A 27718-nucleotide genomic window follows, 5' to 3' on the forward strand; every position below is an offset into this window, starting at 1 on the left:
ATCCACATTTTATAACCAGACTTAAAGAAGAGGAAGGAGTTTTGACCATGGGAAATAGTACTGACACTTTGCAGAAGAGAGTTCTGGCTCTAATTCCCCCCTACACACATTGTTCTACATGTTTCTTGATGCAGTAGTCAGGACAATTCTATATGGTCTCTCATAAAGCATTTAAATGCTTGGCCCATTCTACAAGCCTAGGAAGTCCTCATCAGAGCTTAAAAACTGAAAATGGTCACAGACTTCGGAACAGTTGAGGTATCAAAAGAAAGCAAGGAGTTGTACAACATCTCTGATTAATTTAACTTAGGTCAGTATTATAAAGTGCATAGCAAGATATAAACACTTACCCATATCATCATCAAATATGGATTTTTGTTCCACTTTCTTCTTGGTCTTCTTTTCTTTTGGTTTTACAGTGAGATCCGCAAATATATCAATGTTATCATCAAACAGRTTAGTCTCTGGCATTTTTTCCTTTGCTTTGTTTGTTGGTTTAATTGCCTCAGTAGCAAATATATCATCCTTAGAACAAAACAAAAGGAGATCATCAGTACACAACATGCTCCAACAGAACAGTYGAGCTCAGCTGTAGGTAGCAGCTGGGATGTTTAGAAGATCTGACAGCCTGGGCATCGCAAACCTACGAAGTTCAAGTCCTCCTATCCATGGTAGGCTCAGCAGATGCTCTTACTGGGAGATTGTGCACAGACTGAATMAAGTACACAGAGGCTTGTACCAACTTCCCAGTCTGCCCACTTTAGTCCTATTTTAATTTAAAAGAGCTATTTATTCTCCTGTGTATTGACTGGAAGATAACAGACGAGAACCAAGTACTTCACTAGTCTGAAAAAGGTTTTACTATTAAGTACACAGTCACAGAGTCTATTGACACATCTGCTCTGTGTTAAGGCCCCACATTTTAACATCATTCTTTCTAGTAAAGTGGTGAACATTGAAGGAAAGAGTTTCTACTGCCCAGCAGCAGTGTATGTCCATTTTACCTTCAAGGCCTATCCCACACACCCATCCTACTCAGCAGCCTCCACTCAGCCTGTGCCTATGCAGAAAGTCCTGCATAAGATTCTGGGTATCAAAAGGTCAAGGAAGGCTTTCCCCCAAACTCCTCCTAGCAAACCTTAACCATTACCTCAAAGATGTCTTGAGCAGTATGGTCAACACTTTCAGGTTTCAGCTCCTTCTTTCCAGTTTTCTGATAGGTAAAGAGAGGATCTTCCTCCTCCTCCAAAAATGGAACCGGACTATTTTTCTTCAGAGATGTGTGTTGTACAGACTGGAAGAGATCACTACTGTCCTGATGATYCAGAACGGGCTTTTTCTCCCTATCCTTAATAGTTTTTTTAGCTAAGCTCTCTGCCATTCCCTCTCTTGCCTTTGATTGTGCAGCCGGYCTAGATGTTGAGCTGTTTGCAAAAAGGTCTTCTGATTCAAACAGATCATCCCCTTGGTCCGTCGATTCTGAGGAAAGGAGTTTATCTGTCCCAACAGAGACAGTACTGCCATGAGCAGGCAGAGAAACAGAGAAAAAGCCATTTTCCTTGGACTCCTGTTCATTAGCAAGGGGCTCTTTTGTGGTCACTGCTGATCTCTGCCTTGGTAGTGAGGACTGCAGTTCCTTAGCAGTGTCTACCTCCTCACGCTCAGCAGCCTCTTGGGCAGCGAGACGGCGGGCTGTTCTGCTAGGAGGTCTCCGTTTTCCTGTCACCTTGATCCTGGTCTGCAAGCATGGAGTGAAGGCAGAACACTTAGGTGCAAGGAGAAAAAACAGACTTTGCAAAAGACAAGTTAAGATTCATGTTATGTTCTCTTCTAACGTTTTAAGTGAGCATGTTACCCATTTCATACCAGCATGACTGAAACTGATTAACTTCAAGACCCACTCATAGCTTTGGGTTCAATTAGTTTGGACAGTTACRTGTATGAGAGCTTAGCTGGCAACACTGAGCAAGTAAAGCTGAGCAGACACTGATGTAGTTGCAGAGGAAGCAGCAGGCTCCATGTATCATCATCTTAGCATCACTTTTTTTCCCCCCATTTTTCAGAAAGGGAAAAGCTGAGAGAAATTTGTGCCTTATCTGCTGCTTTCTGGTTAGTGGGTGGAATTAGGGTGCAAAAGCAACAGCTGTCAATTCCATACAGACTAACAACATAGGTCACAAGCCCTGACACCCTCGAGCTCTAGGCAATACCTCAGTTTGACAGCATGCTATTCTAGAGGCTTCTGCTCCTGCAGCACACACTCTCTCCAGGTCACAACTTATTACATTTTCCATTTAATTTCATTTTGTGTGTAGCCAATTTAGTTTGTTCCTTTGATGCTTTTAGAGCAGCCCACCTGCAAATTTTCATTATAGCTGCTCCTATACCCTACAGGAGCAGYGGTATTCAGACAGGCAGGAAACAGGACAGCACAATCTTTTTTCCCCTTTCCCTAATTGCTGTGTTGGAATTGAAGGACAAACTAGGTGGACAAYTCAGAGGAGCCATGCTCTTTTGTCACAATCATTTTTGCAGCACATCTGTCCTCAGGATGTGGGAATGTATTAACTAAGGCATGTCAAAAAGCCAAGAAAATGAGGATGGAAGGGATATATACTTGGAAGCCCAACCCCCTGATTGATGCATTGTGCTTTGAAAGCCAAAATAGAATGCTCAGTGGGTCACTTTGATCCAGCCCTTGGGAAGGAAAAAAAAAACGTTGTGTTTGCCTGCATACATTTACACCTTAAGCTCAGAATTGAAAGATTCAAGAAGCAACAACACGCCCAAATTACAATGTGCATTCTGAGCCACAAAAGGTATCCACTGTGTGGTTTCTACAATGCTTCATCCCAGACTATTTCTGTAGTGTTTTGCAGTGCAAACCTGCACTGAATTTCCACACCTCCATTTAGATTCAGACGGACCACCCAGAAGAACCTGCACACCAAAACACAAGCTTCTCCAAGAAGACAGAGAGATCATGTTTTTAATCCCTTTTGTATCTTCCTACCTTATTGGCACTGTGCAAGGTATCTGCTTGCATGGGCTGATCAAAGCTCACCCCGAGTTCTTCATTGTTTCCTGCAGCAYGGAAGGCTTCACTGTTCTCTACATTGCTGGGCTCATGCAGCGGAGTCTCCAAAACTGGCAAGGGAGGCTTCACACTGGAGACTTTAGGCATTGCACCAGGAAGCAAGGCCTCGGGGTTAATAGCCAAGCTAGCCTGCAACACAGAAAGAACACACACACAAAAAAATAAAAATAAATAAGAGATTATGCTGCTCTTGCAAGAGAAGCATGGCCCCAGAGAAGCAGCAAGAGCGAGCACATTTAGGCATTTAAGTTCTACTCCTAAAAGTGCTGGGCCTCTCTCACACCTTCTAACTTCTATTTCCCATGTTCTCTGTCTCAATCTGCAGAGAGCTCAGCACTGTTATTCTATGCGAGAGCTCTAAGAACAAGTGTATAGACTGAGGTACTGTGGCTGTTCTCTGCAGCTCAGAATCCTGCCTGAGGACAAGAACAACTCTAACATTAGGTGATCTTGTAACACAGGCAATTATTACCCTTCCTGTGACAGAAAAGGGTAGGATAAAAACCACCCTCCTCCCGAGAGTCTTTGGGCATWCTTTGGACCTGAGAAGAAGAGCAGGGCAGAGCGCAGCCCTCCCTCCTTCCCCRCAAACAGAGTTAAACAGTGCAGAGTCAGGCCTGGGGACGCAGGGCAAGCGAATAAAGCACTGAACATGCAATATAGAAAAGGTAACAATGGACAATAAGTCATCTGAAAAAAAATCACAAGAATAAGATACAGTAGTAAAAAGATTTTGCTTCAGAAAGAGCCATCAGTGAGGCAAGGAAGATTTTTTTTTTTTTTTTAAGTCAAAATGCCAGTAAAGTGATTACTTGTAGCTTTCCAATCCGAGATGAGGGCTCTTTGGTTTTAATGGGAGCAGGACCTGTAAATTTCTGCACAAAATTACACTGGATTAAACATCAGCTAAACAAGTTGATACCATCATCTTCAACCAGACCACAGTTTGCATTTTAATATATTTATAGAAAGAAAATAGCTGACCTAAAATACCGTGCTGTTAACATATATTCAACTACCWGAGCTACAATCACTCAGTATTGAGCTCCTTCTCAGTTCACCATTAAACTCCTCTTTGCAGGCAAAGGTCCCATCTTCATTATGGCTTTCTGACTCCCTGCTCCTCCTACCCAGTACCGTGCTTTACCACAGCAACCCTACACCTCCATCTCCTCCAGGTCTCATATGGCACTGTCCTCTTGTCCCATCACACACTTTTCTTACCCATTCCTAAGACCTCTTAGGCCACATTGCCCATTCCTGTTACAAYTGATGTTATACCTTATAGCTGCCTATAACAGGATCACAGACTTCAAAGAAATCCATGCAAAAGCCAAAGGGCTACAAAGTTGTATCTCTCAGCCTGAAAGGAAAACACAGCTTCAGAGCCAGGGAGCTGCCCTATAGGAAGAAGGCCACTAGTGCCAGAAGTTAGACCACCAGACTAACTGACTAATTCTTAGCTCTACAGGCTAACCTTGTGTTCCTCAACCTAAGGAAAAATTGTTTAATGAAAAACCAAACAAATGGCTTCTAGGAAGCACAAGCTAGTGTTCACAATAAGGCTGGCTTTCCAAAGATGTGTGGTTTAGCAAGATTAAATCAGGAGTAGGAGTCTTGTTTGCTCATCACACAGCCTGTAAGATAAGACTTCCAATAACCACAGATGTGTGCTATGTGCCAAGAACTCCCTTCTGAGAAAGCATAGCTGTCATTCAAAGATCCCATTCACTCCAACAGACTGGTGCTTCAGAGAACAATGTGCAAGAGGTTAAATCACACCTGTTTTCCAGCATACTGAGTCTAAAGCCTAATTCACTGCTGAATGTAACKGAATGAGCAGTGAATAAAAGACCATCTAAACAATATATAAAATCTCTCAGTGAAAATGGTAAGTAGAGACAAGTTTGACCACATGTTGTTGYATTTCTGTAGTTTTGCAACCAATAAGGCCAGACATTAGTTTTGATCTCTTCAGGCAGCTTTTGTAAAGTAAAATAACGCCTAGCCCTTTTCTGAGTATGCTGTTCAAGGCACAAGAYTTAGGTGCCTACCTCTGTGGTTTCTGCCTTCGGAGCTTCATCTTTGGCACTTGAAGCATCTTCCAGAAGGTTACTGCTTTCCATGGAAGGACTAGTAGAGGCCTTAGCAACTGTTTTCTTCYCTGGAATTTTCTGAAAACATTAAGACCAGAAGTCAACACAAATAGGGGAAAAGTATGGTCTGGAGGACAAATAAAATCAAACAGAGCTTTTTATAATCTCATTTTCACTTTTCTCATTTTCTTTTAGCTTTGCAACGCAGAGTTATTGTGTATTGGTTTTGTAATGAAAAGGAGTTGTCCATTCCCACTCTTTATGACTTAACCTAGCCTTTTTCTTTTTCCTCTATTTTTTTCTGGAAATTATACATAAAATTAGTTTGATAAACTTCCAAATGCATACACATTTTACATACACAAGGCAGCAGGGAGAAAAAAAAACAAAAAAAAAAAWAAAGGAAAGCTATTCCTTCATTTTCAAGCAAGCTCCCTACACAACTGCCAAACCCTCGTTACTTAAATCCACTCCTTCCACAGTCCTCAAAGGAGGAAATTTCAGGAATTACCGCCAGATTTTTAGTCCAACTTTCAACTGCAGATATAAAAAAATAGGTTAAAGAAAGAGTTGACTTCAATCTAGTTAAACTCTAGAGTAGCAGTTCAAAATCTATGTTAGAATTTTGAGCTCAGACCATCTATAATACACACCAGTTCATTACTACAGCTGCTCACTCTCCAAAAACAACTCGGGTAACAGCTAGCTACAAGGAACATTTTGATACATCTTATTGTCTTAAATTAAACCATTTCAATGGCATAACTCATAGACCAAGACTCAGGCATGTTTTCCTGACAGGTAAGTCATAATAGCAAATGAAATCTCAGTTTCAAGTAAGCAAAAACTGGAGTCCGAGTTTGGATGAGCACAAACACTACAAAAGATGGGAAGTCTTACAATGAAGATTTAGATTTCCTCTGCAGAAGGTCTGGACCTAAAATAGGGACTCAAATAGGAATTATTGCATTTTTTTAATATTATTATTAGCTAAAATAATTAGAAAGGAACATAGTCTGTGAGGGAGTCAACTTCTCTAGKCACATTGCTAGGCAATTACAAGTTCTGTTCCAAAGATCAACATTCTATCAAATGCATCTATTTATTCCCTATGTCTTCAGGGTTACAACAGCCATTTCTGTTCTCTCCCTTAAAAAAGGTAAGATCTGTTAATCATTTCACTTCATTTCTTGCAGGAACGCATATGGAAAAAATCTCTTCTACACACTTCTTTCCAAGATATTTTACAGAAGACATTTACAGAACAGGAGCAGATACCAGAGGCTTTGTTTTAGCAGTGCTGAAGAGATCATCCTCATCATCATCCCCAAAAAGCCCTCCGCCAGATGATGGCTTCATGATACGGTTTGCAGACTAAAGAGACAAGGAGAGAAGAAAAAAAAAAAGTCTCAGAGATTAAAAGCACATCTCCTGCTGCCCACTGTGCCCCAAATGATTCTAGCCCTCCCTGGGCACTTRGCCCTCCCTGGAGGTCTGTGACCTTTAAGCAGTGTCCAAAGAAGGARCACTGGAAACTTCAGAGGTTGCACACTACAAAGACTGTTTTCAAGTAACTGATTTAGAGAAGAATTTTGAGCTGACCATGGATTTCTTGGGGCTGGCAAAGAGGTCAACATCTGGATCATTGTCCTTCTGGAGCTTGTGGCTGAAGAGAAGCTCTTCATCTTGAAAAACTCCAGTGCTTTTGGGACGGCTACCTTTTGCAGAAGGCTGGAAGAGGAGAAGATGGGTCCATACAGTGAGAACACCCCTTCCTAAGCCTGTGTACTAGATGTCCTCCTTATTTAGCTAGTGATAGGGGAGACTTGCAATCCACTTAAGGTTACTCAACAACACTGGAGAGAGAAACACAACTTTAACCATCAGTTCTACTTTTCAGTTCGACTGCAATTGCAAAACATACCATATAAATGTTTGTACGAGAATACAAAAGAACCTATAACCAAAATATGAAGTTTTAATTAAAGCACTCTGCTGACCAGAGAAGCTGCCTCTACTATTTACCATCTCTGCTTCTAAGGATGCAGGGGAGAAGGTTTTTTGCTGATTGCATGGCTGTTATATGCTGAATGCTTTCCAGGAAGGCTTGAAAAGACTTGGGGTTTCTTAAGTTCATAGGACAGATGTCACCCACCAATGATATACACTAGTTCAGAAAAGTCAGAAAATGGCAAGTGTGAGAAGAAAAAGYAAATATATATATGCATGCTTGAAAACAAAAGTAAGCATAGAATTTAAGATATCTCTATCCGAAGCAAAGTCTGCAGGCATAAACCTGCCAAGTAGACTGCATCTATATATGTATTGTATATAAATATATATATATGTTTATAAAAACACTGCACACAAAGAGAAGGAATAAAGCACAAAACCTCAAACTCCTTCTACTTTCTAGTTCCTCTGACCTAGGAGGTAACTGCTGAATKAGTTCTGTACAGCAGACATCAAGCAGGTACCCTGAAACCTCAGTATAGAATTTCTTTTTTTGTATGAACACACTCTAAAATGCTTTAGACCTGGTGGGAAAAGTTTCCCAGCAACAGGATTCTGGATTACAGGGAAGGGCAGGCACTATTTCCCACCTACACACTTTTGAAGTTTAGAAATAAAGAAAAAAACACTCTGCATGGTATGAAAGGAGGGAAAAACCACAGGTTCTCTTAAAAGAGGTAGAAAGAAATACTATTTCACCATGTCCCAGAACTTCCTGAGACTCACCACACCAACTTCTTTCTGTGTATTTTTAATGCCATCATCATCTTCCATTTTTTCTTCCTCCTCCTCCTCAAACAAGCTTAAAACCTTCTTAGCCTGGGTCTTAACACCCTTCTCCAGAGCTGGTGGTGACGTGGCAAACGGATCTGAATTACTGAGTTGTTCGAAGGACGTCGCTGCAAAAGGCTCTAACTACAGTTSAAACAAACAAACGAACAAACAAACAAACAAGACAAATAATAATAAWAAAAAAAAAACTTCACAACATTACTCACACAGGCCAAAAAATAGCTCAGAGTTGCCCCAAAATGCTATTTTTCCTTAGTTAAGTACCAGCAATAGTCAGAGTTCTGCAATCTAATAGCAGAGCAGACAAGTTTAATTCATTTTTCCTATACATGATAACCATGCATATAACCAAGAGACACTACAATATATGAAGAAAGGAACACACTTTAAGGTTCCTCTTCCATCCTACGCAAAGGGTTACAAATATCTTGCTGCATGAGCATTCCTCTCCGCACATATACACCATGTTGCATCTGCTGCATGAGGTTACATTCAGCAGCTTTGCTCTTTTGTATGTATGAACATAGCTAGTTCATACAATTCTTCGGAATGAGCAGCACTACTTGAACCCTAAGGGTGCTCACAAAACCCTTTATAAAACACAGTAACACTAACATTATAGAGCATGATAGCACTGTCATTTATGAGCTGGTAATTCTCCAACAATCACTTAGAAGCATGCTCAAGAGTAAGCTCTGCAGAAGCTTTTTTAACAACATGCTTGAGTTTCATTTGGCAAACACTATTGCCTAGGAGAAATTCACAACTCAAAGTCACAGTTCCATAGCTCTTAAATTCATTTATATTTATCAGATGGTATGGTCAAATAATAAAGTAGCAAAGCCTACACCTTAGYATAGGCTGTTTTTCAAAGCAGAGATCTATACATGTGAATAAAAGTTCATACTACTCAGTMTGCAAAAAGGAAAGTGAAAACTCATGTCTATACCAATTTGGAAACAAATTTAAAAGGTCATTTATTCATTTTGCTGACTTATTGGCCAACAAGTGATTTTGCAACAGGGAGACCAAGTCTTTTCTCCTTAGCATTAGGAGAGGCAGTCATGAAAAAAGAATTCTACCCCAATACAAMAAACGGGTTTTTAAATTTAATCTTTGTCAAACTTCTGATTAATGTAAGAAAAATCACTTACTTTTTCCTTTGTCTGGTGCCCCGCAATGTCTGCTCCTCCAGACACAGGAGCAGCTCCAGGTTCATCTAAGCACCACAGCATATCTTCTTCCTGCTTAGACTTTGCTGTGTCCAGCACATCTTCCTTTTCCTCCTTTTCTTCTTCATTAAACAAAGGTGGTGCTTGTGCTGGTTTTACTTGCTCCTGCAAAATTGAGAATTATGTTGATACAAAACCAATGGACATACAAGAAGTAAGTATACAGTAGGCTCKCAGCTTGCCACGTCAGCGTAAGACACTGACCACAAGTTTTCTCTCTCCTACTTTATTCCTATGGCACATTCCAATCCATGAGTTGCAATTCTTTAGTACTATAGGCTCTTAAGTCTTGTTGAGGAGTGCCAGGAATCATTTTCAGGCTTAGAGGGGATGTTTCGGAAAGCTTATCCGGGTTACTGCACTACTACTGCACAGTTACTGCACTGCCTACAATCACCAGTAGTCTGTGGGTTAGACTTGAGAACAGAAGGACTGCCCATACTGGACTCAACCTGGAAAAGGCAAAGGCAGGAGGAAGGTCTACTGCCTATGACAATTGTTTGCCTGGTAAACAGAAACCCTGCAAGAGAGGAAGAGAAGGAGGGAAGAGATCCCATCAAAGATACAGCCGCACTAAATTTAGCATTCCTTCGATTCTAGAGCATCATTAGATAGGCAGCACACAGTGGGCTGGACTTGAGACAAAATAAATCTTAAATGGCCAGTAAAAAGCCTACACACATATTTAAAGGGTCAGTTTGAATGGTAACACAAAGGATGAACTCCATCCCTTTTAGTGGTACTTTACAGTTCAAAGGTCTCAGAAGATTCTCAGCAAGGACTTTTAGCCTAAGTTGAACAAATCTGCTGGYAAACGTCAAAGAGATTTCAAAATCTCCCTTATGCTAATAGGGAAGGTAATGAAAAGTTTTACATGCATAAAATTCAGTCTGCCCTGATACCATGTCAAGTTTGCTAGAACTCCCAGTGTCTAAATAGCAAGGAAGTCCCTAGCAAGCAAGATACACTATGAAAAGACTGATTAATGTTCAACATGAGATTTAAAAGAGAAATACCACTGTAGTTTCAGCAGCTGAAGGAGGCAGCGTTGAYTGGGAGCTGAAGAGTGATTCTCCATTAACAGCATCATCTTCAAAGAGCAGTGATACCCTCTGTGGCTTTCTTTGGCTGCAGCGAGGGAGAGGGAGATGCAAAGTTGAAGGTCAATGTAAGGACACATAAAGGAATTCCTAGGTAAAGGAATCCTCACTTCCTGGCAATCCTATCACTCTCCCAACCTCCTCTGCACGGCCCTCTGCACAAATGGAGAGGAAAAGGGATCAGGCAGAATTCTGTATTGGAAGCAGTGAAATGAGGAGCAAAGTTTTGCAAAGCGAGAAGATGAGGAGAGGGGAAAAAAAAAAAAAAAAGCCACCACACAGATAAAGAGGTGAGAGAGCCCAGCCCAGATTGTTTCCATTCGTGCAACTCTATTTCCCTCTTAGCAGTAGTAACAAGGAAGAACACTTGAAGTATGTCAGGCCATCAGGTTTTGAGAACAATGATTGGCTGTTCTGAAGAACTTTTCCCCATTAAAGGTTYTCACCTCTCTTTAGTGATTGTGAATAAATCCTCATCATCATCTTCCTCAAACAGGCTCGTCTTCTTCATAGCTTTAGCCTGACCGATGGTGCTAGCTGGTTTTGCAGGTTCCTCTTTTCGATCATGATCAGAAGGAAGCAAAGTTGGTTTGGAGACATTCCAGTGGTCCTTAAAAACAAGGAACTCTTAATTGTTTTTCACCTTGGTTAATGCCACTTCCACATCATCTCTACAAGCAGAAACATTTCAGCACACTGGCAGTCCTTGCAACTCTCTTTTGGTTTCTTTTCCTGTTTGATCTGACAACTTTCAAGCTTTACAGAGGACCCGGCTTCCTTTTGGCATATGGTATTTGTGCCACAAAACAGGGTACAAACACTTTCCTGTTATAGCTGCTCTCCAAAATTCAGGTCAGAATTATAGAAGTAAGATCACAGCTAGTCTGTGCCATTTAAATAATGTGCAACATATCAGGAAACACAGCACATGCTATGCATGGTAGGCATCAAACTATGTATTTTAGTTTAGTCAGTTCTTACCCCTATTTCTTTTTCTTTGGAGCTAGCATTTAATCAAGTCAATTTATTGATCAAATGGAGGAGRARAAAAAAAAAACAACCCTTCRTTAGGAAGAAATATATTGCCTTTTCTTATTCCTACCTTTTCTTATTCCCTGCACTTCACCTGGTTTGTCTCTTTCCTCATATCTCTGTTTCTGAAAGGGACTTGTTCGGGCTCGCTTTATTTTACCTGAAATTAGTGCCTTGCTGTAATCTAATGGTACTGCTAGTTGGTGAATAAACAGTTACAGGACAGATACTGAAAGGCGGCCTAAGCAAAATAGCATTTTATTTGTTTATTTAAAGTCCTAGATGGCATTGACATGAGTTAATTCAAAGACTTCCGAGACAAAATTCTAGTACATTTGTTATTCATTTTTCTGTAAATTACTTGAAAAATCCTGATTATGCTTTCTGCAGAGACTTCCTCCTGAGCAGAATCTAAGTAATTTTGAGTCAAGAATGATACAATTTCCTCAGCTGCAAACAAAGCTAGCATGACGTCTGGACACAGAAGAGAGATTTGCAGTGAATTCTAGTCCTGGTTCCTGTCTCAAGTTTTGTATTTGCCCATTATGAAACACAGAGTGACCCCTTTCAAGCAAATCTCACTCTTCAATACCTCTTCATCACTGCTGAACAATAAGCTGGAGGCTTTCTTGACTGGTTCCGACTGTTTTGCTTTCTCCTCCAGAGGTTTTGCCTGTTGCTTCTTGGCAGTCACCACACCAAAGAGATCCTAAAAAGAAAGAAAGCCCAAATGGAAAGCTGAGAAATCATCAAGCCAAAAAAAAGCAGCCAAAAATCCGTTGCACAACAGCTAAAATAATGGGGTACAATTTCTGCACTTGTGTGATGAGATTAGAGAATTAATGTCTTTATAAGAGGATAGGCAAAGGAAAGCTGAACCACTACTAGTGGTCAATGATCAAAGCTTTTCACTCCAAAACACTCATGCAGATTATTGGACAGGTATCAAAATAAATACAAACAGATGCTGCATTTACCAGCCAACATTCATATATATGCTTTTGTGCAATCAATTTGCACTTCAGTTCTATAACAGAACCTMCACTCTGGAGACCTTAATCATATTGCAAAGTGTTTCACCATGCTGCCAACTGCATCTGCAAATGGCTTCTACCCAGAAGAAGGGAGAGAAGGAAATACCTCCCTCCTAGAAAATAAAACAACAAATCCACATATACACACTTTCATTCCTTAAGTTTGTTGAAGCTCCAGATCTTATAGCTCTGAACAGCCCTCCTTTTTGTCCTAGGTTATGATTATGGCATAAACTCTCTCTGAACACTGCAAGGTCAGAGTTCAAAGTTCTCTGGACCATGTGTCTGACATGCTTCTACAAGACAGTTTCTACAAGATTATACCAAATCTGTAGTTCGGGTATCATCTCCTCATTTTGAGTCCAGAGATGAGATGCACCAAGAGCAAAATTCTAAAGAGACATCAAGAATCCAGAAGAGCATCCCCCCGACACACACACACACACACACACACATTCTCTCTCTTTCTCTCTGTATGCTGTGTTCACGCACTGGACTTGTACACAATGTTAGGAGACAAATTTGTGCTCTAAATTTAGAGCTTCAGTTATAAGCTTTTAGTGTTTTAAACTTGTGTTTAAATACTTTCTTTTGCATTCACAACTGGCTATCCAGGAAGGCTCACATACGTGGCCAGTATCAGGAAACAATACTTACCTCTTCATCATCATCAAACAAGGAGATTGGAGCTTTTGCCRTGGACTTGTTGCCAGGGAGAGATGTTGTTTTGGATTTCACAGTTTTAGTTGATGAAAACAAATCCTGCTCAAACAAACAAACAGAAGTCACTTTGCAAGGCTCTCATGTGTGACATTCGTGTCTTTCCTTTAGAAAAAGGAGCAGTGTGTCCAAGAAGTAAGGAAAGATTGTCCAATTCAGATGTCCTGACCACCTGCAACTCCACCAGGGTTTCCCTCAGCTTTGCAATTAATTGCTAGCTTGAAGCCAAGGACACAAGATAAGACCTCTAAACACATACGTATACACACACACAGACTCTTTCATGATTCTTGCTCTGGACTGGCTGTTGTTAACTCTTCAGCATTTCAACTTATGACCGAGTAGACATGACAAGATTGGGCTTCTAACATCGGGGAAAAAGTTCTCGGAAATTTTACCCTTGGAGCAAGAAGGAACTTTCAGGGGGGTTGGGAACAGCAGCTTGAGTGTCAAAGTTCCCAATCCTACAAAAAAAAAAACAACTAGTCCCCAGATACCACAAAGTCAGAGCAGTCCAGATCCCAAGGAATTCTGTAGGGATTTATTAGAAATACTCACTTCAGAATCTTCTTCATCAGAGAATAGGCCCCTCTGTTTTATGGGGGTTGTTTCAGCTGAAGGTTTGAAGTCCTCATTTGAAGACAGTTGACTCTTTAGAATAAATAAACAAMACTACATAAGCACCCACTTAGAATGAATAAGAGCAGACAAATTGCATGATCCTTTGTCCCTAGGAGGCACGCTGCTGGCACTGCTCAGTGGTCAAAGGACCAGGACACAAGCTTGTGGTCTGGAAGTTCAACACTCATATTCTGAATGAGTTTCTCCAGTGCAACCAGAGCTATGCAATAGAAAGAAATCCCACAGGTCTCTCTTTCCACCACCATCCTTCACAAATGGAAGCTTATGCCAGGCCTTCTGATGAGGAGGCCTGGCAAAGAAAATGATTCCTTCAATAAGCTGCATTCAGTAAAGGAATAATGCAATTTGTGTCAACTGGAATTTCATGTATTAGAACTGCACAGTCCAAGCCTGACCTGAGCACTGCTGTCAGCAACCCTGGAGYGTAAAACAGCCCTCACTTCCTCAGACAGCAGGAACGGTGCTGAATCAGTTCTCATCCTCTCTGGGAGGAAAGCCAAGTTCTGTGAGGTTAGAAGGAAGACTTTGCAGTCTCCCAAACATCTTCTGAGTGGAAGCAGAAGCAATGACAATGGACAACCCTCCCATCATCTTTCTGCACCATGACAACAGATATTCTTGCATTGCATGAGAGGCAGAGGGTGGCTTTGAGTGACGGATTTGGGTGTTTTACATGGGTCAATGAGAAAAAAGCCCCATAACAATTTACACTGGGCACCTCCAATACTGTACACTTACCAGTTTGTAAAAGTAGCAAAAAATGACCCCTTTCATTACATTCATATACTCCTCGGACAGTGAAGATACATATACATATATATATATATGCATATATGTGTGTGTGTATATATATATATATATGTGTGTGTGTATATAAATATATATATTCACACACACATATTACACACATGGATATATGTTATATAATGATATACACACACGACTCCAGCTTCTATCAGTTCAAATTTTGATGACCCTAGATGTGAACATATATAGTATCTGATACAGAAACAAGAAGAAATATTGCTTTGCTCAAAAAAGACTGGATTTGGGGTTGGTGGGGGTCTCTAACTCTACATACTCAGAAGAAAATCCGAAATATTGTACTATTCAAAAGCTTTAAGCTGAAAGAGCTCTTTTGAGTATTCAWGAAGTACTGCATATACTCAGAAGCACTGTGACACTTCCCCTTCCTCTCCTACAAGCAATAAGTTACCCGTTAAGCTGCTACCAGGTTGTGGTTGCTGCACAAGTACCAACACGATATCTGCAGGACACAGCGGTGCCTCCAAATGTTCTAGGTCAGACTGACATCCATCTCAGCCATGCGTGTAACGAGCAACTTGTATTAACAGATACTTCTTAGGTAGTGCCCCCTGAAATCCTGCCTTAATGTGACTCCTCCAGTCACTGAGCAGTCACAAAGAGTCTTTAAGGAACTCAAAATTTTGAGAAGCAAAATATATTTAGGGATCCCAGAAACTCTCTGGCCACTGAAGACTCCACAAACTCAGTTCTGCCTCTCAAATACGACACTTTCACATAGTCTTCTTTTGCAGAATAATTTCAGCTTAAAAAAAAAAAAAAAAGAACACTAGTAGTCATAAAACTACATTTCTATACTAATACCTTTTTTTCCATGACTGTCTCCCTATGGCTTTCTGCTTCCCTAGTTATGCTGGCAGCCACAGGTGGAACAACAGGATTTTCCTTGAATAAGTCACCTTCATCATCATCAAATAGATCAGACGTGGACTTGACTGCATTGAGAGACAAAACAAACAGAGAATTACAAACAGAATAGCCACCTCTGACCCAGACGAGGTATCCCAGTTCTAGAAGACATAAGGCTCAATTTTTTAAAGGTGATCAAGTGAAATCTTTAAGAGAAAAAGCTAGGCAGGCTTACAAAGTAAATTACCACTCACCTGACAGCACTCACCATTGACTGGCATCACTAGCAGCAGACAGTGCAGTCCATTGAAGTTGTACAATTAAACCATGCAGTCATTTGTCACCCCTAAGACCCAGAACACAGCAATCTCCCAATGTCTGGCATTTCTAAAGCTCTAACACCTGCCAGTACAGAGTGCTGACCACCAGAACTCAAGAGTGATTGAATAAGAAGAAGAAATATAATAAAAAATGATTTTCTGATCTCAGTGTTATCTTAGAAGGAGCCTCCCAAGACAGGAAGGTCAATGGACAGAATGTATAAATAAGTTGTCTCCCCCACACACCCCAAATCTCCAAATCACCATCTAAATTTAACCAAAAAACACTTCTCCCAGAAAGACAGAACTACCAGCAATAAGGGACAGAAAAGTTAAATAAGGGTGGGAGAGCATGAGCAGCAACACAAAGTGCTGGGTGTGAACTTTGTAACTCAGTGATTCCTAAGTTGAAATTTTRACAATCTTTGATGTTTAACTCTTCGTCAAATATACGTAGGTACCTGAATCTGGAGGCTTCTTAGTTGTCCCAAAGAAGTCATCGTCATCATCATCATCAAACAGAGCAACTTTCCCAGGCTGTTTGGGAGCCTTCTCTGTACTCCGTGCCACAGGTTTCTGGTCTTTTTCCACAATTACGGAGGAATTAAACACATCACTCCCACCTGCAGGTCAGAGGAGGAAATAACCACCCCCCACAACACAGATGTCACTGCAGGAGTTTCCGGAAAGTTACGCTTGCACCTCAGGAAAGGGAGCCAGGCAAGCAGATTCAGCAACACAGCAACTTTAAAATGAATTCCTGAACCACTGCCTTACCAAAGCACTAGCGCTTCTTGACAGACGCAAGCCAGAGACAACAGTCCCTTGCTCCTAACACAATCTCTTCTTCCTCAAACCTGTCCATCTTCCCTAGGATCATCGGCCAAGTTCTGCATTAAAGCTAGAGGAACCATCAGTCTCACACCATGGTTTGGATGGATTTCTCAGACCAGAGCGGTACCTTATAGTGACCCATGCCATTGTGGACAAATAAAAATGGCAAGATGCTTGAGGAGAGCTCAGATGACCGAATCCTCCTAAAAAGGAGGACTTGCCCTTGAAAAACCACTACTAGTACTGAAGTGTGAGGACAAGTCTGGCCTCAGGTTCCCTGCATACTTCAGATACTGCAATGATCAAAAGGATCTGCAATGATCTGCCTCTAGTGCTGGGATGTCCTGCTTCGATGATGCCCATAATCTGGGTAGACTCTCTGCAAGCAGATTTTTAGCCATTTTGTTAAAATCAGAAGCCTCYTTTCTTGTTCCTTATGTTTGGGATGTTTGGGACTTTTAACTGGAAGGCTGATGTTAGAGTAAAACTGCTGCCATTTGGCTAAAGTCAGCAAATCACATAGATTTTAAGCATTAAAAACAAATAAAAAGCACATGAACCACATACACACACACACATCTCACCCAGTTACTGCCACAGAATTTACAGGAATACAGCCACAGAATTTGGTTAGTTAATTGTTCCTAAGCAGTTCCTAAACAAAACATTCACTGCAAATTTGTTCATTATGCAAGTTGAAATAGCAGATGAGCCTCAGTCTTGATTTCTCTCTGGTTATTTTAGTCTGTTGTCTACAAGTTACTCAAGGGAGCAACTAAAGACTAAACAAATGATACATGTAACAGCCATTAAAGAACTGGAATAATACACAGTATCAGAAMTATGTGGAAAGTGACAGCTTATGCAACAGTATCTCTAAGATAATGTCACAATTTGCTATTTTAGAATTTTCTACCAAGTTTTATAATTACATAGAACATTCATTGCTGATGCCAGACTTTGATCCTGGAGTAAAATGTCTGTGTTTTTATCCTTCCTATTCTAAGAAATGTGCTGACTGAGGGCTCAATTACCAAAAGTCAACATTTTAAACCGGACCATTCTTAACAAAGGACAAAACTTACAAGATGAAATAATTCAGCTACATCAGGCAAAGACCCTACACAGAGGTAAAAACACTACTAAAACACAGTAGATTCAAAACGACTGGGGATATATGCTTATTTTTGTTGCTCAGGTTTAAAGCAAATAGGAAACAGTCTTCTTAGCACAAAGAAATTACAACCTGCATTTTAGTTGCAGGTTGTAGAACTGCTTCTTCCCCATGCAGGGAGATCTTCCTAACCAAAATCAGAAAAAGCAAGAGTGGGTTTGTTTATCTGTGCCACAAAAATAGAAAAACTCAAGTGCTGGTGTTTACTCTGGTCTCTGCTAACCTCAAGAGAATACAATCAAATCTCAGTGAAGAAAACTTACTGCATTTTCTTCTCAGATGATGGAGGCAAACGGTGACTGTGTATATCAGACATTTAAGCAACACAATACCAGTTCAAGTAACACACATCCTTAAGAGTAAACTGGCATAACATTGGAGGCTGACAGCAACTAGGATCTGCCAACAATACCTGCTTTCAGAGCTCTGGCAGATTTACTATCCATGAAGTATGCTGCAGATTAGGCTTAGCGCGGTAGAAGCATCTGTATTGTCRTTAAGCGCATGCTTGAGCAATGCAGTGCTGCAATATTTTGGTATTCTTCTTCTTTACACACTTCTCAGTGCAGTTTAAAGAAAAGCGCATTTGGTGCATGAAGCAATTTGCTCCTGAATGAATCATACCTGGGAACAGGGACACTGCACCTGCAGGAACTTTCTTTAAGGACTTTGTGGAGGATGCTGAAATCACAGGAAGTACAATACAAACCAAAAACTTAAGGATGGATGCATTTTCTTTATGCTGCCAAAGCCTTCACAATTCTACCACAGAGAGAACAACCCGAGCAGTCTCCTCAGCTGCATTTTTTTTGCTCAACAGCCCAGAACTCATTAAACACTCACCTTGAACTTTTGCTGTTTTTATAGATATTTATCAAAGCAGCCTAGCTCTTTTCACTGAGTTAAAGGTTGCCTATGACACCAAAGCTTATACACATGACATACATCCACACAATAGCGTTATTTACAAGAGTATATATTCACACTTTTAATACCTCAAAAACATTCTGCGATTTTGTCCCCCAAGCTCGTATCTGAAAATTCAATGAGTGTAATGCTTCAGTAAAAGCAACTGTTGTACAGAACATGTGYGTGCATGTCAAATTCCTTAGAAGTCTAGTTAAATAGATAATATGAAACTTAAATATGCATAAATCTAATAGAAGAAATCTTGTCCTTGCTTAAACCCACCACTGGAGTCTACACAGTGTTCCTCAGCATCAGGACCTCCATGTGACACATGGAATAAGCTCTGGCAGTATCAGTAAAGCTATTTTTTCAATACCGTAAGAAAACGTGCTTGCAGGAGAGAGAGAGAGCATTTTAAACACATTTAAAATTCAAGGAAAAATAGGTGTCGGCAACTCTCTTCCTAGTCTACAGTTTTGATAGAGAGCAATTGCTCCTTCAGACTTAACAATTTGGAAACAAAAGTCTAGGAATTAACTGGGTTAAGGCACAGTACACTCAGGACTACAGGAAGCAAAAATTCGTTCTTACCTTCATTTATCTGAACTCGCTGCTCTTGCTCTTTTGATTCTTCTCTTTTTGGTGCTTCAGCAAAAAGATCACTCTGATAGTAGATTAAGACACAAAGAAAGGAAAAAACAATTGTTAACTGCAGCAAAAGGCAGAAATGTTCATTTTTACACCTAAAATATCCGCTTCAGCCAAGACAAGAGAGGTAATCACTATATCTGCATATATAAACTTAACTCTGGATACTCAAACAAGTGTTCGCTTGAGCGTACGCATTCAGAAGTGCAGCTATCTGTCTTCTAAAATATAGTTTAAATGACACTGACTGATTGTCAGTCAGTTCACTACAGAGGAGCAATGATAAAAAGCAGCCAAATTAAAACCCTAAACAAACAAGTAGCTTGCTTATGTAGTTCTTCTTTCCAATCTGAAAGCTAAACTGTCTCAATATGCTTGAATGTTACTCAGCAACWAAGTGCTGTTTCCTATCCTCATTTTCCAAAGGTTGGAATCCGTGAGGTTTTTTGTTCTTTTTTGTTGTTGATGTTTTTTAAACGGGGACACACATAGGGTGTCCCACTGCCATCCTCTCCAGTGTTCTCACCTCCTCGTCATCATCAAAGAGTCCCGTCCCACCACTGAAAAGGCCACCTCTAGAACCAAAAGGTGTGAAGTCTTCATCAGTCAGCTTGGGGGGCTTGAATATGTCATCTTCGTCATCTAGAAAGCACAAAGGTCAGAACTGTGGTGGAAGTGGCAGGAAAAAGCATTTAAGAGACAAACAAAACAAGCACTTGCTCTTACAAACACAGTACAACCCACTTGGTCTATAGCAGCTTCTCTGCCTGTGGCTGGTCTACAAGACCACACCTGAGGAGAAACTCTTGCTATGCCTATTTCTTACCTTGTTTTACAAGGTAAGCCTTGGATTTGTGTATGCTCACCCTTAAGGATGTCTAGTGATATCCCACCCAACTTCTAAAGTATATAACCTGCACTTTGCCAAGCAGCTCCTTCCAATCCAACCAGCAATTCAGAAGTCAAGAGAATGAAATCCTACCATCAGATGGAACTTTAACTTCTTTCTTCTCTTTCAGATTTTTCCTTACTTTGGTCTCCGATGACAGGGCTTTAAGAAAAAAAGTTCAAAGCACAAACAAAATAGTCCATCTTTACCTGTGACCAATCCATGCCAAGAAGAATCTAAATAACCAAACCAAGCTGATCTACATCTTTCCTATATATCCTTCTACAGAAGGAATCCCATGAACTGCAGCTTCTAAAACTGGCACTTTGAAAAGTGATGGCATCATTCTGACACAAGTTCAGCACAGTAGCCCACATGCAGACAAGTGTCATTTGAGAAGCCCGATGGTAATGCAGCACTCCAGACAGTACAGGTCCTACAAAGGGCACACAAAACCTCTGAGCATCTCAAATGGCTCAAGACACACATCAGGGGTTGATTCAGTTACCTAAGAAGGTGAGGAAGTTTTATTCCCTCTCTTCTTACTCGGACAGAAGATTTCCCCATAGTTGAACAAGGTAGCAAGCTTTCAGGTTTTATACTCTGATATCCAAAAATCTAACTTGATTGTTTGAACAGAGAAAGAACAAACTCACAATTTTAACTGTTSATGCTCATAAGGTCAAAAGAAGAAAAAGAAAAAGGAAAAAAAAAAAGGCATGACAACACCAATCTATTGTTTGGCAGGTTTTCCACTTCACAGCTCAAGGAAAGAGATTAAAAKGACCAGTGGCTTTCACTTGCCTGAAACAGGGAGAATGTACACATAGTCAAACATATAGTTCCATGTGCTGAGGGAAAAATCAGGTTGGATTTTCTTTTTGATCAGCATGTGTTTGTTTAGGAAGTGGTTTGACTCACCAAATCAACAATTTTTCCACTATAAATCTGAGTGAACTCCAATTTATTCACATAAGTTATGGTCAAAAAAAAAAAAAAAAACCCAAAACGTTCCTTACAGCACAAAACTCAATGTGTTGTAACTGCAGTCTTTAATCCCTGCTTTGGGATTTTCACCCCTTAACAGAGGCACAAATAACAGATCTACACAGCTTCCCGTACTGTTACGTGGACTTTCAGGAGCTGCCCACTATCTCACAAGCACATACTGAAATGGAAGAGTTAACTTACACGTCCGCTCTTCATCCTGTTTGACTGGTGCCTCTCCTTTGATTCGGGCTGCCAGTTCATCTGCAAAGGATGTTGGTCTTTTCTTTTTCTAAGGTGGCAAGAGAAAACAAACACCATATTCCTACACAGCTGTAATTCCAAATATTATATTCTACCACCTCATCTGTGCCATTTTCTGTCTCGACTTTGAAGCCAACAGAATAGGCAATGCAGCTTTATATTTAGATAACATTTAAGAGATTAAACATTCAGCAAGAAAAAACAATCTATTTCTAATCTTTTAGAAGCCCTACAATATTCAAGTGTCTTTCTATTTTGCGAACAGGACAAGGTGGAAGTTATCTACTGCACAAAAACGCAGCAGGTAATTTCTAAGGTCCCTTAAAGGCAGTGTTGGGGCCAGCTTCAGATACAAGAGTTCTCTATTTTATAGGCACAATGTCTGAATAAGCATGTTAAAATACCATACAAGTTTCTCACAGGCCCTCTCTGTAAAATCCCATCCTAGGTACCTGGAAACTATCATCATAATCACACAGTAGTCATGAAGGAAATTAAATCTTCCCTCCTAGGGCAGCAGCAATTACTCACAGRCTTTGCGGTTTCATCTAACTCCCCATCCTCATCTTCCTCTTTTTCAGAGTCAAAAAGGTCACAGCCATCATCATCATCTTCATCACTGATCAGTGCTGTCCTCTAAGAAACAGTAATACATGACTGTATTCTCATACAAAGACACAAGCACAAAACTCCATCTGCTAAGATAAGATATTCAGAGCAAACTTGCTGAGAGGTGGGAAACATTCAGCTAAATTGGAGTACTTCACAACCTTTGATGCAAGGAGAGTGTGCCTCTAACTCCAAGCAACTTGYTCTATTCTCCGGCACAGCCCTGCGCTGTGTCACAGAATGTTTCTGGGTCAGAGATGCAACCGAGGGCACTAAGGAACTCCTCACCAGCACTGCACTGCCAGCACATACAGACCTCAATAGCTCTGGTTGAGCAGCTTCCCTTAGTTTATTAAGTGTTCCCCTAAAAGCCTAGCATTTTGCTTTAACCCAGGAATGACGAGCTTAACCAGTATAAAAGCAAGCAAACAAACAAGCAAGAAGAAAAACTATACTGCCTTGAGTTAGTGTTAATGTGATTAGCAGAATGACATAAAATACATGTTCCCTACTTCCTGCATTGAAAGTCTGAAATTTTAATTATAGATACAATACCACCACAGAAGCCTAGGTGCACATAGGTTCTTTGACCTCTGATGGCTCCAAAGTTATTTCTGAGGAAGGGGACRTCATGCAATGTCATCCCACATGGCTTGCAAACATCTCTAAGCCCAATTCAGGTTCAGTTTTGTAATGCCAGCGCCACTGCCATCTGGTCAGTACAACCCACTCRCATAAAATTACACAAATCAGGCTTAACCAGGTCTTTTAGTTAGTTGTTTAAAATTCTTATCTCCTCCTTCCTCCATCCTCACTGCGTCAAAAGTAAAATGCCTCTCTGCTTGTACCAGGGTATATGACCATACCGTCTTTGGGTCATCTTCACTAGGGTTTCCAAACTCATCATCTGATTCCTGGAACACAACAGAACCAAAGACAAGTATCACACATTACCCTGTAGAGCTTGCAGGCTTTGAAACTGTTTAGCTTTGGACATTCAGATCATTTAATTTCATCCTGTATGAACAGAGCTGGCTATTATTGATCTAGCAAAAAGTGAGAACTCTGTCTGAAATGGCAGTTGAGTAACTTAAGTGATTTAATTTTAATTGAGGAAGGGAAAAAAATTCCTCAGGAAAAGGAGTGCTTCCATAGTATAAGTTAGAGAGCARACATCCCAGTCACAGTAGGCAAAACATAGTCCAATGCAGTATATTTTATGATGCAGTGCCTGGGGGCATATCACTGACACCCATCAAACATTTAAAATTATTCTTGTTATTCTCCATCCTATTCTTCATTATCATAATACACACATAATACAACATATATTTTCTCTGCAGCTGTAATTCCTGATAAGCATCTATTTTGCTTCATTAATATAAGTCAGACTGGAATAAGATGCTTCATTAATTTTTTTTTGGTACAGATAGCAGCTAGAGACAATATCCTTACTGCTTTTTTGAAAGTCTGCAGAAAAAAAAAAAAAAAAAAACTTTATAGAATAGCTAGGGGAAAAACATAAGGAGCAGACACTGTGCTAGTGGGGTCTCAAGACAGTACTGAGAAAAGAAAAATAGGTAATGGCCTTAAATAACCCAGGACCCACAAATGCTTGTGCAAAATAGCATCTCTCCAGAGCAGTTCTCCGTCACTTACCTCTTCATCCTTCTCTTCACTGTCAATTACACTTCCACGATCACTATCTACTGATCCTTCTATTAAAGTGAAAAGCAGAAAAGTTAATAGAAGAGAACCTTAAGTTAAAAGTTAAGATGTCAGGCATGATGTCTGCACATTGAAGCTCTCTGGTCACCAAACAGATCTTTTGTCACTTTAGAGGCTTTGCAAGGAGAACCAAAAATAAGGCAGAGAAGAGACTGTTTCGAAACAGGTTTGAGCGCTGCTGAAATTCAGCACTTCAGCTCCTCCAACACACAGAGCACTAGTTACTGRAGAGACACTGTGCGCCAGGTGGGAGGCTGTTACAACATGCTGCACATTTTCCTGTAGCTAATTACAGTAAGCCTCTAAATATGCAAGGATACTATACATTATGAACCTAAGCTATTCAGTTAAAACAGACGAAAATCTCAGGTAAGGAACTAAAATCTCAAAGAAATAAAAGGTAACACTGCACTCACCTTCACTAGAGAGATCTCCCAAGCCAACATCATCTTGTTCCATGAACTGCTGAGAGCCAATTAAGTAAGGTAAAGGCCTGTCAATATAGAGATCCTGGAAAAAGACAACGAAAAGGACAATAAGGTCTCTTTGACATCTAGGAACAGCTCTACATTGCTGACTAAGACAAGTCCTGCAATGCTTAGTTCAGCGTAAGAAAATATAAGCCTAACTCAAGAGAAACCTACCAGACATGCAGTAAGCCAGGGTGCAACAGCACAGGCCAGCTGAGATTTATTCCTATTGCTATTTGCATGGTTCCAACATATTTGTTATATGTCATATAACAGCTGAATATCCCTGCACAGATTGGCAGGCATTGATCTTATCCCAAGTGGTGCTTCAAGAGCTCTTAATTATTGGGACAATAAAATCCACTTACAAATACAAGGCTTCTACGTAAAAGGCATGAGATTGCAAGCTTCCGTTCCACCCAAAATTCAGGCTTCACTTTCCAAGTTCTCTGCTACTGAACTGACTCCCTTTAGGAGTGCCTTAATGACAGCCCAACTACAGGGCAAGCAAGCTACACATGGAATAGCTCAACACAGGAGCATGTCTACTTCTGATGCRGTCACCAAATCCTGTTATTGAGATACTTTATATTAGCTTCACATTAGTACAGAATACCACAAACAGTGGTAAAGAGCAAGCCCAGCAAAACACAAACCCAATGCTCCCACAAGGAGAGGTCTCTGTACCTTTGGCTCAAGTATCAACTCCAGCCTTTCATTACTTTCTTCCTCTTCAGAGTCAGAGTTGCCGGCTTTGATATCCAGCTGCTCAAAAGCACTGTCCAGAACTTGCAACCCATAGTTCACTGCTTCTTGGATTTTGGGAATTAGATCGGCTTCCTTCTGCTCCCGGGTCTTTTCCTTTAGCAACACCAACAACACATTCTTAGTACATTTTAGTCAAACTCAGTAGCTCCATATGTACGAAAAATCTAAATCTCAGTAGGATGAGAGCAATTTCATTACAGGTTAGAAAAATACCTTCAACAATTTTTATTTGGATTTCATTTAATTCATCTTTATCAAACCCAAAAACTCCAAAACAGAGACATTCTAAGCATATGTGTTAGCACAGCACTGTTCTATTTGTGCTCTCAGTGCCAAAGGAATCTTGGTAYAAGCATTAGATTATAAGATATGCATACATACATAAACAAATATAAAAATATACTCTCCAAATTTATATCCCTGCAAAGCGCCATCTGATTCTACTTTTACTATTTTACTACATCTGAATTTGTTAAGATAGTCTGAAGCCTTCATCTTCCTATTAAAAAGACMCTTAATTTTTAAAAGTAGCAATATGCCTTACTAAACATAAGATCAAGGTGGGGGAGTCTAGTAGATGATGTAGTGTAACAGCTTTTAATGGTACTATCAACTCTACATATGTTTTACTGAATGACATGCACTATCAGGAAGATTTCAAGGAAAAAGAAAGCAGTTTGGTTCATAAGCTGTAAACGTCTGCAAAAGAAGCTGCAAGTAAGAAAGTAGACAAGAGCTGCAAACATCCTGTAGCATTCACTGTAACTTGAGGTAACTACCTGCTCTGTTTTGTCTCCAATATCAGCTTTGGGAATAGGYTCTTCCACTTCTTCATCATATACTCTCTATGAATTTAAGCAAAGTTAATTCAAGTAAGAACAACATACTGCTGCAGAAGATACACCATCAGCATCACCCATAAAGTTAAAGAAAAAAAAAAGGAATAGCATAATTTTAATATAAGTAGCATATTTTTTCATTACACATCCCAAAACTATAACAACAAAACATACAAATCAACCAAAATCCAAAGACCACACTAAGCATCTTCGAAGCCTCTTTCATCCTTCTGAAGTAGTCATGAGTTAGCCTCTCAACCTGAGAGTGGGATAACATAAGACTGCAAATATGACCTGTCCATGGCAGCGGAAGACAAGTTTACCATTTAATCCTGTTAATTGACTGACCTGATTGTAATTAAAGAAAAAAAAAAAAGTTATAAAGTTTTAACCCCAAGCATAAAGCTATTCTTGAAATTTTCAAAGTCAAAACTAAGTTCTAAACATTCTAYTCCCTTAAGTTCTTGTGTTTTTAGTAGCTCTTCATCCTCAGTGCTCACTCTTTGCCTAGACTTAGGAGAAATCCCTACAGAGGGATCCCCAGGCTTCTTTGATACTCTTTCTTAGGAGTCGCTACAAGAGATACAGGGGAATAGAAAGCCCCCCTTGAATCTGCACACCTGAATCCAAATCTTTTCAAATCCCAAACAAACATAATGTAATTATGTTATTATGTTATGTAATTATCTGTGAAGAGACAGGGAGAATCAAAAACTGAGGAAGAGGGGGAAAAGACATTCCTATGTGCTTAAAATGGGAGAGAAGCAGCTTGAAGTACCCAAGATCTGGGACATTTGGTACCCATTCTCCTCAGAGTACAATGCTAGTTTAGGAGAGATGCAGCAGCACTGGAAAAAAATATACTGGAGATGCAGATCTCCATTCTCTTATCCTCTACTAAGGTCTTTCCAATTATAGCACTGTGGTTTCACAGGAGGCACTTCTGGACTAAGAACAGTATGATCAGAATAAAATTCCTGATAAAACTCACAGTGCTTAAAAAGACAAACAACTATATCTCTGCATTTTTGTTATACACATGCTCTTACTGATGCAATGTCATAACAGACTTTCACTTTTTCTTTTTTCTTTCCCAAAAATGGCATTAGTCACAACATGGGAAACGCCCACCAGAACCAGACTACTGGTTATATACTGGTTACACTCATCACCTTGAATACGGTCTATTAAAAATATATATATAAAAATAAATGAGCAAACCTGACAGTATTAAGGCTAATGCCCCACATTTAGGAAACCGAGGTGCACATACTATATTCACGCTAATTGCGGAGAGACACCGAAGATCCCCGTGGATCTTGGCTCATTCAGAGTCCTAACAAGCAAGTGAAAAGCCCCAAGAGCAGCAGCAGCAGCTCTGCCTGCCAGCCACACGTCAACAAGAAGGAAGATGCCTCAAGATCTGCACGTTTGAGCAGCACGTCGCTCTAGAGGAAACTGGGAGGCTGTTAACAGGACACGGCATGAAAACACTTCATCTCTAAGGGGCAGATCTGCCCCAAGGACAGGGCACGGAAGGGTGACACACAGCCAAGCTGGGCGCCGCGCGCGCCCCTACTCACGTTCTCTATGAACTGGGTGTTGGACAGCATAAGGAAGTCATTGAAGACGTTATGGAGGCGGCAGTCGGTGGCCTTGGTTTCGCTGACGAGCCCGTCCAGCTGCCTCTTGATCTCGTGGGTGCGGGAGAGGGTCTGCTGCGAGAACTCTTGCAGGAAGCGCAGGAGCTGCTCGGGACACAGCGGCGCGGGGTCACCCCGCGGCCCCGCGCCGCCCCCGCGGCCCCGCGCCGCCCCCGCCGCTCACCCCGGCGTCCGCGGCCAGCG

The 27718-nt window shown here is 40.6% G+C and overlaps 1 protein-coding gene across 3 annotated transcripts in view; it reads right to left on the reverse strand.

Moving 5' to 3' along the window:
* The window catches only part of WASHC2C (WASH complex subunit 2C), a 28822-nt gene extending 1213 nt beyond the window's left edge, over positions 1 to 27609 (reverse strand). The window contains exons 1-28 of one of the 3 annotated variants that reach the window (XM_026050231.1): positions 27455 to 27609; positions 25812 to 25877; positions 24952 to 25125; positions 24211 to 24304; positions 23726 to 23784; positions 22933 to 22980; positions 21989 to 22093; positions 21398 to 21485; positions 20300 to 20368; positions 19844 to 19959; positions 19261 to 19333; positions 18385 to 18441; positions 16214 to 16375; positions 15388 to 15518; positions 13675 to 13767; positions 13054 to 13158; positions 11955 to 12071; positions 10777 to 10940; positions 10247 to 10358; positions 9153 to 9335; positions 7933 to 8121; positions 6796 to 6924; positions 6472 to 6567; positions 5152 to 5271; positions 3910 to 3972; positions 3014 to 3226; positions 1151 to 1738; positions 351 to 525 (exon numbers count right to left, since the gene is read on the reverse strand). In XM_026050231.1, the coding sequence (XP_025906016.1) occupies positions 351 to 525; positions 1151 to 1738; positions 3014 to 3226; positions 3910 to 3972; positions 5152 to 5271; positions 6472 to 6567; positions 6796 to 6924; positions 7933 to 8121; positions 9153 to 9335; positions 10247 to 10358; positions 10777 to 10940; positions 11955 to 12071; positions 13054 to 13158; positions 13675 to 13767; positions 15388 to 15518; positions 16214 to 16375; positions 18385 to 18441; positions 19261 to 19333; positions 19844 to 19959; positions 20300 to 20368; positions 21398 to 21485; positions 21989 to 22093; positions 22933 to 22980; positions 23726 to 23784; positions 24211 to 24304; positions 24952 to 25125; positions 25812 to 25877; positions 27455 to 27484 (3619 nt within the window). In that variant the 5' untranslated portion in view covers positions 27485 to 27609. The remainder of the gene's footprint in view (positions 1 to 350; positions 526 to 1150; positions 1739 to 3013; positions 3227 to 3909; positions 3973 to 5151; positions 5272 to 6471; positions 6568 to 6795; positions 6925 to 7932; positions 8122 to 9152; positions 9336 to 10246; positions 10359 to 10776; positions 10941 to 11954; positions 12072 to 13053; positions 13159 to 13674; positions 13768 to 15387; positions 15519 to 16213; positions 16376 to 18384; positions 18442 to 19260; positions 19334 to 19843; positions 19960 to 20299; positions 20369 to 21397; positions 21486 to 21988; positions 22094 to 22932; positions 22981 to 23725; positions 23785 to 24210; positions 24305 to 24951; positions 25126 to 25811; positions 25878 to 27454) is intronic. The other 2 variants (XM_026050224.1, XM_026050216.1) reach the window with 2 other exon arrangements.
* Positions 27610 to 27718: the final 109 nt, after the last annotated feature.

Source organism: Nothoprocta perdicaria, unplaced genomic scaffold, assembly GCF_003342845.1.
Source record: "Nothoprocta perdicaria isolate Ctin4 unplaced genomic scaffold, notPer1 scaffold_110, whole genome shotgun sequence".
Lineage (NCBI taxonomy): Eukaryota > Metazoa > Chordata > Aves > Tinamiformes > Tinamidae > Nothoprocta > Nothoprocta perdicaria.